Raw genomic sequence first — 12,563 nt, 5'->3', positions numbered from 1 at the left:
TGATTACTGAAATTTCATAGATTTTTATAGTATGTAAGCTGTCTCTAAACTCGTGTTGTGGACTTGTGAAAAACAATCACAGACACTCATAGATACCTATAGTTCAGAATAGTACTTGGCAGATTATATAAACTGCAGTGCGTGAGATATTACTTCAAAAAGTATTAAGATTCTTGTTCTAGATCAAAATGCCATTTACAAAGCACTTCAGAATATTTGAGAATACTTCATGCATATTATGTAGTGAGATTAAAGAGTATATTTTTCCTCTGCAAAGAAATCCTCTCTTAAGCATTTTATGATTATGTCAGCCTCCTGTATTCACAGTGTTTCTGTGATCTTTTATGGTAAATTACACTCAGCAAGGAATTCACATGACAATATCAACTTGTTTACATATCTTTTATTTTACAATACAGATTAACATAATATTTACAGGAATACTGTCTGTTGGAAAGATCGGGTGACATCAAAATAATTCTTTCATGAATATTATTGGTACATAATTCCTAAACTGTCAAAAAGTGCACTGTGTGCCAAGGATTTCTCTCTGGTACATGCAGGTTTTATAACAGTTTCATACATGGTCAAAATTTCTTGCCTTTCAACATTAAACATCTGATTCACAATCTTGATGTCCACTGACAGTGACTCCTAGATGTTCCTTAGATGATAAGCTCTGAACTTCTGTACCATACACGGGTGATTTAGTAGTATTGTTTGGACAGACCTGCTGAAACGACAGCCATCAATTTCTCCCAGGTAGCATGAGTTTCAGAATTAAACTCTTCAGCACCTAATTTGGCTGCCAGCACAATCAGGACACAGTTTCCCAGAAGCTGTAAATAACAAAAAGAGTTTGAATCAGTTGAAAGTATTTTTATTTAGTCATATTAGATACAGATGTTACCCTACTCAAGCAATAAAACTATACTTCAAATGTACAGCTGTAAATAACATACAGGTAGGGACAAACACATGGACACTTGAAATCTACTATTTAGTTTATAAGTTTACTAAAACTTATATCTTACCATGTCTTGCTGGTGTGTTATTTCATAAAACTAAAAGGTATGGATTTGAAGCCTCCCAAGTGTAGCTTGATGAAATTAAGTTAAAACAAAATGACTATGTGCTTCATCCCAGTAAAAATGCTTTGATTGTGGATGACAAAGTGGATATCCTTAATGAATATGGACACTCCAAAGGTCGAGGTGTGTCCAAATTCATTAAGGATATCCACACCTCCAGGCTAGTTGATCAGCATAATGCATCCGAGGTTATCCATGTGCAACTAACTCTGGGCAAAACTGCAATCCAAATTGTAGCTTGCTACAGATCCCCCACCATGCCCCAGGATTCCCACTCCTCTTTTCTTGATGTACTGGAAAATACTAGGCTTCAACCGAACACCCTAATAATGGGCAACTTCAACTACCCCACCATTAACTGGGAAAACTACTTGTGTACCAACTCCTTAGCTCAATGCTTTCTGGAATTCATAAACTCCAATGCCCTGGATCAACTTATCCACACCCCCACCAGGGGCAACAATATCCTAGACCTAGTCATTACCAACATGAGTGACCGGTGTTCCACACCTGAAGTCAACTCCTCGTTGGTCCGATCCGACCATAAACTAATCACCCTTGATATCCACATCCCGCCCCCAACCCCATTAAGGAAACCACAGTAAGAATTTTCTCCAAAGCCAACTTCATGCTTCTTAAGACAGAAGTGGTGAACTTCATGACACCCATGCAGATGGACAATACAGTTACAACTGCTGAATCCTACACAAATGCACTCTATAAGCACTTACACGAGTGCATGGATGGTGCTATCCTAAACAGAACCAAGACGCTATCCTCCAAAAAAGGAAGCCAATCTGGTGGTCCCCTGCCATAAACAAACAGTACAACAGAAGGAAGAAACTGTTGCAAAAGAGAGTAAAATCCCATGAGTGGAGGAGCTCCCTGGTCAGCCTCAGTAAGAAGCTGAGATCCCTTATAAGATCCTCCAAAGCTAGCTATGAAAACAAAACTGCCACTAATTCTAAGGACAACCACAAAGCATTCTATAGCTATGTCAAGAATCTCAATGGCAACACCCAGATCTGCTCTGAGTTACAGCACAAAGGCACAAAAATTACAGAACCAACTGATATTGCCAACATCCTGGCAGACAGGCTCAGTGCTAACTTTACCCCCCCTCACCCCCTAAAAGGCCCATATCTATACAGGAAGAATGCAGAGTCCCTGTAATCACAACTATGCAGGTAAAAGCTGCACTCTCTAAAGCCAAAAACACATCATCCATGGGACCAGACAACATCCCAGGCTGCATTTTACATGAACTTCAGAACAAACTGGCTCCCCACTTAAGAACCATGTTCAGTAATAACCTCGCATCAGGTTTTGTGCCCACTGAATGGAGCACAGCAACAGTTATCCCACTCTACAAAGGGGGAGCCACCACTGATCCCGGGAACTATCGACCTAGTAGCCTGATGAGCCTGGTCTGCAAGGCCATGGAATGTATCATCATGGAACTCATAAACAAAGACATTGGTAACCTCCAAACTCTGGATCCCACACAGTTTAGTTTTGTGAAAGGCAGATCATGCCTCCTGAACCTGAGTGACTTCTTTGAGGCAGTCACCAAAGCCGTAGATGAGGGTAAGGTGGTTCACACAGCCTATCTTGACCTCGCCAAGGCTTTCGACATCATCCCCCATTCTGGAATTATAGTTAAACTCACTAAACTAGGTATAAATCCCTATGTCACAAGATGGGTTTCCAACTGGCTCACTGACAGAACCCACACTGTAAAAGTTGCAGACTCCAAATCTGACCTCAAAGCAGTGACAAGTGGAGTCCCATAGGGTTCCATCCTGGGACCTCTCCTGTTTGGTATCTACTTCTCTAAAGTGCAGGCTAACACAGAAGGCCTCTAGCTAACGAAGTTCGCAGATGACTGCAAACTAGGAGCCATAGTCAAGTCCCCAAATGATGTGGACATCCTACAGAAGGGCCTTGCTGAAGCAGAAGCCTGGTGTCAGAGCCATGGCCTCAAGCTTAATGCCAAAAAATGCAGTGTCATCCCCTTTGGTAAAAACTCTGTACCCATGAACTAGCACATAGGCAGCAATCTACTTAACACTGAATGTGTGATAAGATACCTTGGGACCCAGGTGGACAGTAGTCCCTCCTTTAATAGTCACATCGCAACAGTAGTCAGGAAGTCCTTCTACATGGCACACCTCATCATAAAAGGGTTCTCATCCAGGAAAAAAGAGGTCATTGTTCCTCTCTACTCGACACTCATTAGATCCATTATAGAGTACAACGCCCCTTTTGGAATGTACCTCACAAGACATCTGCAGCATCTGGAAAGGCCACAGAATTACCTCACAAAGAGGATTACTGGCCTCAAACAAATGCCCTACACTGACCGCCTCAAAAAACTGCAGCTTTACTTCGTAGCATATCACCTACTCCGAGGTGATCTCTGCATAACATATAAAGCTATGTCAAACCCAGAGCTGTTGGACATGCTACACCTAAAGAAATCCCAATCCCTCCAAGCAACACACTCTAGGGTCCTAAACCTTGTCACCACGATAAATAGGACATGCTGGAGGGATAGATTCCTGTCCCAGAGTCTTCCCATACTCTGGAACAGGCTACCCATCTATGTCAAGCAAAGTTCTTCATTAGCACTCTTCAAGAAAAATATTGATGAGAATAGGGAATAGGAAATACACCCCGGAGATCACTTCTGTGCCTCTGCTCGACAGTGGTGTAAGCCAGGGAACCTTGTTGGCCAGGCTTACGTAGGCCCTTGGGCCGATAGCCTAGTACCTACCTATGAACCTATGAACCTATGATTACAGCACTGAAATCTTAGCTCTTCAGTTTACACATTAAGGTTAATTACACTGCAAAGATGTTGTCATCCCTGCAGTTCCCAAACAACAGCTGTGACTCATGTGACCTCTACTGCCTTGCTATGATGAATTTTGTATATTACTTCAGCTTATAACCCATGCCAGCTCATTTATGTGGCAGCCTGTATTACACACTGAATGCCCAAAATCATGTGATACTATTAGAATTATTCAATGATTGTAGGTACTTTTATATTTCATGGATATCACTGTTGTTACTTTTTACAATAATCTGTGTGTTAATATATGAACTAGCTATAAATCTATACAAATACTACTACAAAATAATATCATATGCCTTTTAATGAACATCCACTGTCTGAGCATCATCCTGTAATGGAATATATATAAAATTTGGTAGTCTGTGCAAGACAGAAAAATAAGGCAGGAAATGTTTTGATGTTAGTCACATGAAATGTGCTTGCAGTTAAATAAATGAGCAATATGTTTTCTAACACCTAAGTTGTTTTCTCTGCACTTTCATTGTTTGCGTCTGATGAGTAATGTCTTGCATTTCATTATATATTTTCACTACTTTTGGCAATTAATACCACTTTTTTTTTGGTTTATTAGTGCTGTTTCATATCTTTCATATTCCAAATTATGTAGCCACTGATGGCAAGAATATATATATTTTACAAATCAACACGGAACTCTGAGCCACACTCATTCCCAACCCTTCTTCTGGTCTGTAACTCTTAAAAAATTCAAAAACAAAAAATTTGTAAGACCGAATGGATTGCATTCAAAAACTTATTTTTCTACTACTTGATCTACATTACATCCCTTTAGGAGAGTTTATATTCCATGCTCAGTGAAAAATGCAAGGCATAGATTATTGTCTTGCCTTTAATTCTTTTACTTTTAACACTCCTGGTCAATATCTGATTTTAAATCAAGCGACTCCTAACTGGGAAAAAGCCGAAAGATGAAGAAGAAGAAGATATATCCATTTTACTTTGTTGTTTCACTACTCACTATCACAGAGCAGATTCGGGAGGAGGACTTCGAAAACTCATTGCTGTCTTATGGTTACTGACAAGACAGTCAACACATGACAACTATAACTAGAGACTTTCTGACAGTGGATAGTGACATGGACTTTGCAGAACCATAGTGGCATGTTAGAATCTTTGGCTTACCAGCTGAATTTACTGCCAGACCACTTACTTCCAAGGCATGTAATGGAAATACCGTGGGCATTGTTTCTAGCCAGCATTCTTTGGCTCTGTCCTCTACAGCTTCAACAGCCTCAGTCAAAACTCAAGCCGATGAAAAATGTACTTTGTTAAATAAGAAAGTGAAGACCTTGCTTTTATTGTATAAATTACTCTGGAGGGTCTACTTGCAGAGCCATTTGAGGGTGTTAAATAGTTATAAGTGAAATGAAAAGAGCTGACCATGTTAAAACCAGGGTAACATATGCACATATGGACCTTACTCCTGCACATTGCTTGTCTTTATTACACACACAGATTTGTGTATTATCAATCAATGAACAAACCTGACCTATTATTCTATCTAATTTACCATTTATCATGCATGCTTTATTAATTTGTCTAAAGCTAGACAGTCTGGTGGACTTAACACCAGTTCTACACTTAATATTAACTTTGATAGTCCTCAATAATTTATTTTCTAAAAGTATTACCTTACATATTAGAGATGAGTGCTATATATGGTCTGACTCCTCTGTTAAACCAGAACATCTCTCTAAATTGCTCCATTATATTAAAATGTGCTTGCATTCTTAGTTATATCCCAACTCTCACTGCCATTTATGGTATATTTTTTCAGCAAAATTATTTTTGAAATGGAACCACATCATGACATTTCTGTCAAGATATTACAGCATCTTGAATTATTTTGATAAATATCAGAAGGTTAGACTGTGGGCTGCATGGTTTGATTTTACTGCAATTTCCCTTACAAAACCTAAAGCCAGAAATATAGTTGCTGTTGAAAACATTAGGAGTTTCTTTCAAAAGGTTTGTGAAATTGTTTCCTGAAGGTCTAAAGTAATAAAGCCACTTTCACAGATTCTGAATGTACTGATTATTTAGATGGAAAGGAGGCAGAAAATGAAAATTAAGTTAATGAATACAGAGGGGGTTATGGAACAAGGTATTTTTATATTACTTTGACAAATAAGGTACAGTCATAAATATGACAGACAGCAACAGCTTATGTTGCAATGCAAGGCACCTGAGTGCAATTATTAATGCAGTTTGGTTACACCAAAGATGGATGTTTAAGTAAATAAAAATGTAGAACGAGTACTGAAATGCCATAAATATAAAGCTTGCTGTTAGGGCAAGCAGGTATTAATGCAGATATACACAACATGACTGAAGCTGGGCAAAACAGAAATCAAGAGCATGGAAACAGGCATGTGATGTTTGACAAAGATGAAGATGCGAAGGTGGAGAGCAAAGAAATGGGGTAGGAAAGCTCAGTAAGACAATTACTGTTGGGAAGGAGTTTTCAGAGTTAAATACCACAAAGCCTAGGCCAAGTAAATTTATACTGCATTTGAAGACACATCTGAACTTCCTATGTAAGGTTTGATGGTAGAAAATTTTAAACAGAAAAAAGTAGAAACTGATAAAATGCAATTGAAAGTGGGAGTGTAAATTAGACAAGGAATAAATGATGGCTAAAAGAGGGGAAAATGGGAAATAAAATGAATTTTAAGCAAAAAAACTTTTAAACTAAATAAGCATAACTTCTGTTAATTTTAAAATGTTAATGTTAAAAGCACTTTGAATAAACAGAAGCTGAAAGTAGAACTGAAAGGTTTAGTGAAGACAAAAACTGATGCAATCTTTGTAGAAAATATTTGTATTGTGTAAAGGATTAACATAAATGGACATTTTAATATTTATTTTTTCTGATAGTGAAGATAGCTTCAGTTTATTCAACTGTGAGCATTTTATTTAAGGCAAATCTATTTCATTATTGGCATTAATTAAAATAAAAGAGTATTAAGATGAATAAATTCATATTTCATACAAGACAATAAACAAAGATGAGATGGACACTTAATAGTAAAACATTTTAGTTTGCTAATTTCTGTCTGACTGGGGTGGACACTTTATATTTTGATATAAAGAAGGGAATGAAATGGGAAGTAGGGGGTGTTTGACAAAACAATATGAGATACTTAAGGTAAATGTTTGATGGTAAACAACGAGTTAGGTAATGTGTAATCTAAAGCAGACTGCATTGCATGGCCTTAGTTTAAGTTCTAATAGTTTTAGAAGAAATTCTGGATTTTACATTCCAGGTATTGTTAATTAGGCAAATTAATATGAATGTCATTGAGTTGCAGAGTAGGTATTATTAATTAGGTAAATTAATATGGATGTCATTGAGTTGCAGAACAGGAAAGTAGTGCCAAAAAGAAGCTTGAAAGTGCAGATGTCAGGGGGGGGTTGAAGAAATGGAACAGAAATTAAAAGAAGTATAAATGGAAGGGGCACCAAACAAGAAAAATGGCATATTACAAATGGTCTAGACAACAAAGGATATTCATCCATAAGAGGAACAGATACATCAGCTTTATTCAACAATAATAAATGTAACAGGTTATGCCTTGGATCCTAACTGGTTTATTTCTTATCCTATTACTGTTTGAATGTTAATGAGATCATAACATACAGAAACACAAACACAAAGTTCTAAAGAAGAAAAGGCACCTAAAAGAGGCATGACAATATAAACAAGATTCAACAGCCCTTTTTCTTAACAAGCTAAACATATTGTAATTTAGTGGATGTTGCTTATGGCTTATATGGATTCATAGTGCGAGTGTGTGGGTCTGTGTGGTGGGAGGGTCTGCATGTGCGCATGATTGTGTGTGTGTGTGTGTGTGTGTGTGTGTGTGTGTGTGTGTGTGTGTGTGTGTGTGTGTGTGTGTGTGTGTACTGAAGGACCAAGATTTGGAGAATGGCGTTTGCATTTATGAAATATGTGATATGGATGAAGAAGTCTTGTGGAAGGAGCAGATGAATTTAGGGGCACATTTGAGGTGTGGTTATGCAATTGAAATATACATTCTGAGTCATAAAAACAAATAAATAATACTTCTTCACTCAGGTATCAGGTGATGAAATGGGATGTATATGGTAGGCTTCCTAGATTACTGTGTATTTTTCCTAAAATCATTTTCTTAAGGTCTAAAATGGAAGTAATTTTGAATAGTGGGGTTATTTGTATAGTGATAATGTTTTGATAAAAATGCCTTCACTTTTTTTAGGATTTTCCATGAGATATTTAACATCTTCCTATGCTGCTTGCATTTCAGGAAGATGAGACCTCAGTTTAATATCTCATACAAGGCATAATACCTTAGATGTGTTGCACCCCTAACCCCCCACATACACATAATTTTAATGCTGCACTTCAGTCCCAGTACTAGAATATGAATTGGTCAAAAAGGTACATGTGTAGTGCAGCTACTTGGGCTGCAAAGTTGCAGACTCGTGTCTGATGTCAAAAAGCCCTAACAACTGATGAAGTGTGATCAAATATAGAGGCCCTAGTATTCCCAGAGAACCCTGGAAAAGGAATATAAATCAAAGTAAACACCACATTAAACTCATGTGTTTATAAGCAAAACACTATTTCATGCAGTACGATAATCTCCGGTTAATATTTATGTCTGAATAAATTCTGCATATTCCCCATCTTTGTAGATTATTGACTCAGTGAACTTACAGTGAAGTTTGCAGGGTCCACATTGAGTGTCTCAGAATGAAGAAGGCTGAGTTCTTTTAGGTGCCCCTTGATGTTGTCCATATGTTTGATGGCCTCATCGAGTGCTGAGAACACCTTAAGTCCATGAGCTTTCACATTGGGGTTTGACATAATAGCTTCAGCAGTAGATAAATCACCAAATTTGCTGAAGTACCTCTGAGTCCAGGGGTATACAACCAGCAGCCTGAAATATATAAAGAGAAACACTGTATATGTTATCATTGTCATTTTAAACTTGAACACATTGTAAGTTGATTAAAACATGACTTCTGAGGAATCGCTGCATAACGAATACTGATGTAGTTCAGTTCTTCTTATTCTATCTGAGACATTGTAAACTTGAAAAGTAGCAACTCTATTCACTAAACATTGTCATGAAAGGCTGTTATGGACAGAATGTAAAGTTTATTTGCAGTGACCAGACTCACTTCTACTTTCAAATTAAGCAGTCTTTAGAATGCTCTAGAAGCATGTAAAATATACTGCCTGATTGACTAGAGAGAGGTTGGTCCTTTCTGAAAAGAGCTGTACAAAATGTGAATAGCTACGTATTACAAACAAAATGAAACACTGTTTATCTGAAACCTGAACAAAAAAGGCACCCTAATAATTTGCATTTTTCTAACTCTATTCAAATACTTTGTTCCTTGCAGATTAGTCCTATCCATGTTTTGTCCCTCCTTACTTTCCCCTCTCTCTTCTAAGATATACAGATATTGTGTATTACAATATGTGTTTAAAATACCAGCAGCCTCGGTATCTACTTCCATTTTTGTATCAATGCATGCCAGTTTCACTTCCCTTTTTTACCAAACAAATGCTTCTGCACACATGCATCCTAACATTTCCTCCTGTCTCTTCTCATACTTAGCTTCCAGCTCCTGAACTCTAGTTTAAGGAACTACCATCCCTGTTATATTTAAAAACTATTAGTATAATTCCATTGGTGCTGACAGAGGTCTGTGAGTAAAACAGAAATGATTCAGCTTTTTTAGCTGTTCCCATTAATAAATATTGCACTCTAAACCTGTGCTTGTATGTGTTCATGGCTGCACTTTTTGGAAGACAGTTATAGTCCTTTTTTTTGGCAAACATTCCTAGTGCCTTCAGTCTCTTTTATATTTCAGCATTATACAGCCTGATAAATAAACACTACGAATATATTCTTGCTACTTAAAATGTCTGATGAGTTACCACCATTTAGAAAGTTTGTTCCTTTTCAACAATGCTAAATGATAAATGTATGAATGAAGTCAAGTGTTTCCATGTACTTGGTGTTAAATACTCCTAGAGGCATAACTAGCCCTTCACTTAACTCTTACTAAAATTCCTAACCTCAGATCAGAAAGCTTTTGTTAAGTAAATTCAGTGTTGTATGGTTCTTCAGACATATTTAACTGCAAATACAATTGTTAAATAATAGTTTGTATTAACTGTAGCTCTGAACTCCAGCTCTGGAGGCCTACTTTGGAAAAGTTATTGGGTGAAACTTATAATTGTTTCTCCTGCCTCCTAGATTAACATTTTCAAAGAAAGTTAACAAAATGCATAAGTAGTTGATTAGTAAACAAAATTAGTGAATTATCAACTGCTCCTACATCATGAGCAACATCAGACAATTTTATTTGTCATGGTCTTTGTGGTGTAAACACACCTTTCTCCTAAACGGGATTACCACTGTCCATCACAAATTACATTTTGCCTTTCTGTAATAGTTTCTCACAGCAGCTCAATAGATACTGTCATACCTACCTATCTGCTGGTCCCCAGGTCCTTTCAGTTCTCATGGCCATGAAAAATGCTATCCTAATTATCTCCAGATCCCATAGCCCATAACCAATTCTGCTTTAATAAGGCAAGTAATGATCATTTTTAATCTTATTTGATTGACAGTCACTTGTGTCATACCTTACACTGCAGCCATCTGACTGCAGTGACTTATCTCACTTCATTCACCTCAGACAATAAGTGGTCTTTATACACATATAGATTGCTTTGTAGACTTAGATGTATGCTATCCACCCCAACAGATCCTGCTTTCATTAAAAGAGGATACTGTTCCCCTCATTAGAAGGACTTGAAACATAATGTCTACCTTTCAATGACTTCCTTTACAGCAGACAGCCCTTTCCAGTTTGATTACTTTCTGACATTTGAAGCCCCATATCTTTATTCCTGTTTATCATCCTGACCTTTCCATGTGGATTTTAAACAGAGCTTCTACTTTCTCATTGTTACTGTTTGCTTTCACTCTGTGCAAAGGACTTTCCCATATAGAGAACTAAAGAACTATGGATGGAAGCAAAAAAGTATATAGTGACTTGTTGTGTATGTGTGTGTGTGTGTGTGTGTGTGTGTGTGTGTGTGTGTGTGTGTGTGTGTGTGTGTGTGTGTGTGTGTGTCTTTATTACTTTCTCTTAAAACAGATGAGAGACAAAAATGCAAGCTGCTATATATATATATATATATATATATATATGTATATATATATATATATATATATATATATATATATATAGAATATGGTGATTAACAGTGCTGAAAAGTTCCTTCGTGATTGTACCAGAAACCCACTTAAAGATAAACAGATTACATTATTTAACAAAGCTAAACATAACAAACAGTAAAACATTGAGATATTTCACCGAAAAATTAGCAATATCCAAATAAAAGACTAGATGGCATGCATATCCCTTTAGAACATGTCCTTCCAATCAAAATTCAGTCTTGTATCATGTGACAAGTCTAACATATGAATGAACAAAAATGATGAATGGAAGAGCTCCCACTTAAAAAATACAGACCTACATTCATAATACATAGCTCCATTCATAAACATACCTAACACACATGTTATAATATTAAAGAGTGAATTTTGACAGGAGGAATAAGTTTTGAGAGGTGAGTTTCATCTAAGGTTTAAGACTAACAATGCCAGCTGATCACCTTTTTACTAATGTAAAATTAATACAGAATGTATAATTAAGGGCACTATGATGCTCTCATATATTTAAAGTTTGAATATGGTTCTGTGAGTGTATGGCTGTTAAATTATATTTTGCTGCTCTATAAATAAACTCGTACTGCAAGCTTTATTTGTTTTATGCTTTGTAATATGAATGACTCATGTAGAAGCTTCACCTGCTGTGTAAAAATGCCCCCCTTAAACTCAAAGAATTAGTTAAGACTACCAACTTTGAATGTTGCTTACATTTAACAGTACAATTATTTATGCCAGTGCAAATCTCCTTATTTTATACAAGCTGCATATAAATCATCATAGAACATTTACCCTACCTTAGCAAAGCCTGAAGGCCATCTGCTTCACAGTCAACTTTTGCCCAGACAGAGGTGATAGCCTTCCTCTCGCTTGCATCCCAATGAACCATGACTGCAGTCTGTTGGTCAGTAGATCACAGATGACTTTGCAAGAATCTCTTACAAAATTGTGGTACCTGCACAGACTTTTATGGACAAGAAGATACGTTCTGCCTAGATATGGCAACACTGATAGTGAGGCCCTCCCTTTTGTTTACATCAGCCTGGTGTTATTACCTATTGATGTCACTTTTCCATATCAGCAATGTCTCAGAAGGGCAGGAGACATGTGATAAAGTTAAGGGTCTGTGGCCGCACCTTTCTGTATGGACACAGCAAAGGCTGAATACATGTTCTTACAACACTTCAAATTGTCATTACATTTGCCTTTTTCCAGATGAAAAAGACACACACACACACACACACACACACACACACACACACACACACACACACACACGCGAGCACACGCGCACACACACACACACACGCGCGCACACACACACACACACACACACGCACACACACACACACACAC

General features: G+C 37.3%; 1 protein-coding gene across 1 annotated transcript; it reads right to left on the bottom strand.

Annotated features, from left to right (window-relative positions):
* Positions 1-469: 469 nt before the first annotated feature.
* On the bottom strand, positions 470-12,096 carry LOC122804051 (hemoglobin cathodic subunit beta-like). Its single transcript, XM_044073725.1, has 3 exons — positions 12,005-12,096; positions 8,669-8,891; positions 470-839 (listed from the first exon to the last, which is right to left on the bottom strand). The coding sequence occupies exons 1-3, from the start codon at positions 12,094-12,096 to the stop codon at positions 708-710; spliced, it is 447 nt and encodes a 148-aa protein (XP_043929660.1). The 3' UTR covers positions 470-707.
* Positions 12,097-12,563: the final 467 nt, after the last annotated feature.

Source organism: Protopterus annectens, chromosome 6.part0, assembly GCF_019279795.1.
Source record: "Protopterus annectens isolate FY-2018-M chromosome 6.part0, PAN1.0, whole genome shotgun sequence".
Lineage (NCBI taxonomy): Eukaryota > Metazoa > Chordata > Ceratodontiformes > Protopteridae > Protopterus > Protopterus annectens.
This window is presented reverse-complemented; position numbering and strand designations above follow the sequence as displayed.